Raw genomic sequence first — 3,745 nt, 5'->3', positions numbered from 1 at the left:
CCACCGGCGGTTACACACCGTGAGAACTGGCATGGACCTGTTTCTTGCATAAGCGGGATCGCCAATATCAGGCTTATGGCCACCTAGCTTCGCCCCTTTGACACCCTGCCCACTCAGGTTGTCTCTCTGCGGACAACCTGGGTGGAGGAGACCTGTGGGACGTGCCTAGGTAGATCATGGGCTTGGGGCATCTCGACAGACCTGTGTCGTGAGGACTAGAGATGGCCGTGTGCCTGCCTGAGACTCGCCTCGAGGATGCCTCGTGGCCTGGAAGCGAAGGTGGATCGGCCATGCGCCCCCGTCCGGCGTTAGCCCCTTGATGATGATGAGGATATTATATACATATATATATCTATATTATATATATATAATATATATATATATACAGATATATAAACTTACATATATATATATTATACTCTATATATATAATATACTATATATATACTCTATATACATATCTACTCTATATATATCTTCTATCTATATATATATATATATATATAACTACCTATAGATATACATATATCTTACATCTATATATATCTATAGATCTATCATATAGATAGATTATATATAGCTATGCGATATATATAGCTAGTAGCTATATAGAGATATAGATCTCTCTAGATATACGCTAATCTATCAGATATAGATATATATAGATTCTACCTGTTATATCCCTCCTCTCTATCTCTACTATACTGTATATAGACTAATCTATTATCTACTATATATATATATCTCTATACTCCTCTCCTATCTCTCTCTACAATCTCTCATTACATTCTCTGAATATCCCTCTATATATACATAATATCATAATATGTATCTCTATAATATCCATATATATCTACTATCATATTATATCCCTAGCTATCTCTCTATTAATAGATAGTCTATATATATATATCTATATACTATATAATATATATCTCTTACATATATATCTCCTCCCATATATATTTTAGTATATACTATATATATACCATATATAATCATATATCTAATATATACATATTATATATAGTATATATAATACATATATATATAGATACATATATACATATATATATATATCATATATATATATATTATATAACATATACAATACATATATACATATATATACATTTATCATATCTATAATATATCTAGCTATATTTATCTCCATATATATATTACATATTATATAACACTATATATATATATATATATATATATATAACTATATATCATAACTATATTATATACATATACATATACATCATGCATAATACATATATACCGGTATATAGTAGTATATCCATAATATCCATATATATAGATCTATATATTATATTAGTAGGGGTTGTATATATATATATATAATATATACACCATACATACATACCAGACTATAGTCATACACATAGATACATATCTATAACATATATGTATACATATAATATACATGAATATATACATATATTACATATATATATCATATATATATTATTATAATATATATCGTACACATTATATTATAGGGTGGGTGAGGGGGGGGTATTAGGGGGGGTATATATATATATATATATATAATATATATCTTATGTTGTGTTGTGTGTGTGTGTGTGTGTGTGTGTGTTTGTGTGTGTTTTTTATGTGTTTATATATATATATATATATATATATATATATATATATATATTATTATATATCTATTATATATATATATATATATATTATATATATTACATATATTATACATACAGACATATATATTTGTAACTTGTGTAAATATAGATATGTATTTAGTTTTTTTCATACATTTCTTTCGCATGGAATTCTTTTATGTTGCTAAGGCGAGCTGTTGGGTTGTCATCTTTGGTTAATGCAGAACAACAGGGCTCGGGCAGTGTTACCATAACCTTTTTTCTTCACCTCTTCCCAGCATTGGACATATTGTAGGCCGGAAGGTGGTAGATGTGCGAGTGTGTGCCTGCCCCACACGAGATATTCGTACTGATGAAAATGCTGCCCAGAACAAGGGCAAGCGCAAGTGTTCTTCTCTGCCTCTGGTGAGTAATGTCTGGAATTTCAGTTATTAGATATATATATATATATATATATATATATATATATATATATATATATATATATATATCTATATATTAATGATATATTATATATATATATATCTATTATTTTATATATATATAATATATATATATATTTTTTTTTTTTTTTTTTCCCCCCCATGATATTCACTAGTTTTACAAGTAGATTTTCTCTCGTGCATTTTTCCGACGAGTAGATTCTATAAGTTTTTATATCGTAATTTTCTCTATAGTCATTGATTCTGTCAATTTTTTCTTTTCAAAGAATATTAAAGCCATGTTTGTCAGATATTAAAGTGATGACAATGAAAAAAATCTATGAAAAAAAAAATATATATATATATCTCAGTCATTTGAAAACAGGTTGATATTGCATTTGTTTTCATGCACTATTTAACAGCTGTCTTCTATCCTCCCCCAGTCTCCTCATCTGACCAAGAAGAAGTTTCGCGCAGTAGAACCCAAAATAGAACCAAAGGAGGAAAGTGATGAGACTTACACAATAACAGTAAGTTGGAGGCTTATTTATGATATGCATGCCATGTCTACTGTATTCTAATTTATTAATCGTAGCCCATATTAACGACGATTAACAAGAACACCCTATATCATTTCCTTGATTTTTGGAAAGATTCTCTTTTATTTCTGTTATTGTTTTAATAACATAATAATCATAAAGTTAATAATGATAATATTAGTATGAGATGACCATTATGTCCTCATAATCTGGCTGCTGGCCAGATGAGCCTCTTGGGAGGGTGTTTTTTTAATTAGACTCGTATGTGACCCATGGCTGGAAGAACACTGGCTCCATGGAGGATGCCATTTCCATGCTCAGCATTGTATCCCTGGCACAGTTTGTATAAGAGAAAGTTTAATATTACAAAAAAATATAAAAAATTACACATATAACAAAATGTTAAATATTTTTATTTTTTTTGCACTGAGTTGTAGACTACCTAGAGAGATATGGAGTCTGTTCAAAGAAAACGGTCTATTACCATCTGGATAATGCAGATCAACTGATAACTATAGACACAAGAAAAAAAAAAAAAAAAAAAAAATGCTTATGCATATAAAGAGAAAATAACATTGCAAATAGGAGGCATAGAGTCTTGTCAGTGACAAAGTCAAGATAAAGGGGAATCATGTAATGTCACTATCTTCTACTAATTGACTTCTTGGTACCTAAATACTTCTACACCCATCTCTGCAACAAAACTGTTGTGTGGCTAGAGGTCCTTGTATAGGCAGACACACATTATCTGGCAAGGTTTAGGGGAGCAATGATCACACAAGTCTACATCAGTGAGATTCAAGAAGGCAAGCAAGCTTATTGTGGGCTTTAAAAAAGTTTTTTTACCACTTTTTATTCATCAGACTTGTATGATTATGTGAGGAATAGACACAATTCCCAAACTAGAATGGTGTGTGGATTCATTTTCTTTTCCTTTTCCTTCTACTATTCATCCAGTCTGCATGAACAGTAAGTGGAATCTGGAGAATTTGGGCATTGCTTCCAAAGAATGTAAAAAACCACCTGTGTCAGGTCTTTATCATGGCTTTTTGTTGCGGCAGTGGTGGCAGTGCCATTACTTTTTCCCTGGGTTAAGGCCAAGTATATGGCCATTTGGTGGAGTGCATCA

The 3,745-nt window shown here is 30.4% G+C and overlaps 1 protein-coding gene across 1 annotated transcript; it reads left to right on the top strand.

Moving 5' to 3' along the window:
- The first annotated feature begins 221 nt into the window (after positions 1 to 221).
- LOC119599113 (cellular tumor antigen p53-like) lies at positions 222 to 2,837 on the top strand. The gene is made up of 3 exons (XM_037948869.1): positions 222 to 279; positions 1,888 to 2,060; positions 2,521 to 2,837. The coding sequence occupies exons 1-3, from the start codon at positions 222 to 224 to the stop codon at positions 2,656 to 2,658; spliced, it is 369 nt and encodes a 122-aa protein (XP_037804797.1). The 3' UTR covers positions 2,659 to 2,837.
- The last annotated feature ends 908 nt before the right edge of the window (positions 2,838 to 3,745 follow it).

The sequence above is a fragment of the Penaeus monodon genome, chromosome 42, assembly GCF_015228065.2.
Source record: "Penaeus monodon isolate SGIC_2016 chromosome 42, NSTDA_Pmon_1, whole genome shotgun sequence".
NCBI classification, from domain to species: domain Eukaryota; kingdom Metazoa; phylum Arthropoda; class Malacostraca; order Decapoda; family Penaeidae; genus Penaeus; species Penaeus monodon.
The sequence above is the reverse complement of the archived record's forward strand: the minus strand, read 5'-3'. Positions and strand labels throughout refer to the sequence as shown.

What these genes read in the sequence shown, in the direction of transcription:
- LOC119599113 (XM_037948869.1), top strand. Translation starts at nt 222, where the DNA reads ATGGCCGTGTGCCTGCCTGAGACTCGCCTCGAGGATGCCTCGTGGCCT. An exon ending in CTCGTGGCCTGGAAGCGAAG is followed by an intron (nt 280 to 1,887) that starts GTGGATCGGCCA and finishes GCAGAACAACAG; the next exon opens with GGCTCGGGCAGTGTTACCAT. An exon ending in AGTGTTCTTCTCTGCCTCTG is followed by an intron (nt 2,061 to 2,520) that starts GTGAGTAATGTC and finishes ATCCTCCCCCAG; the next exon opens with TCTCCTCATCTGACCAAGAA.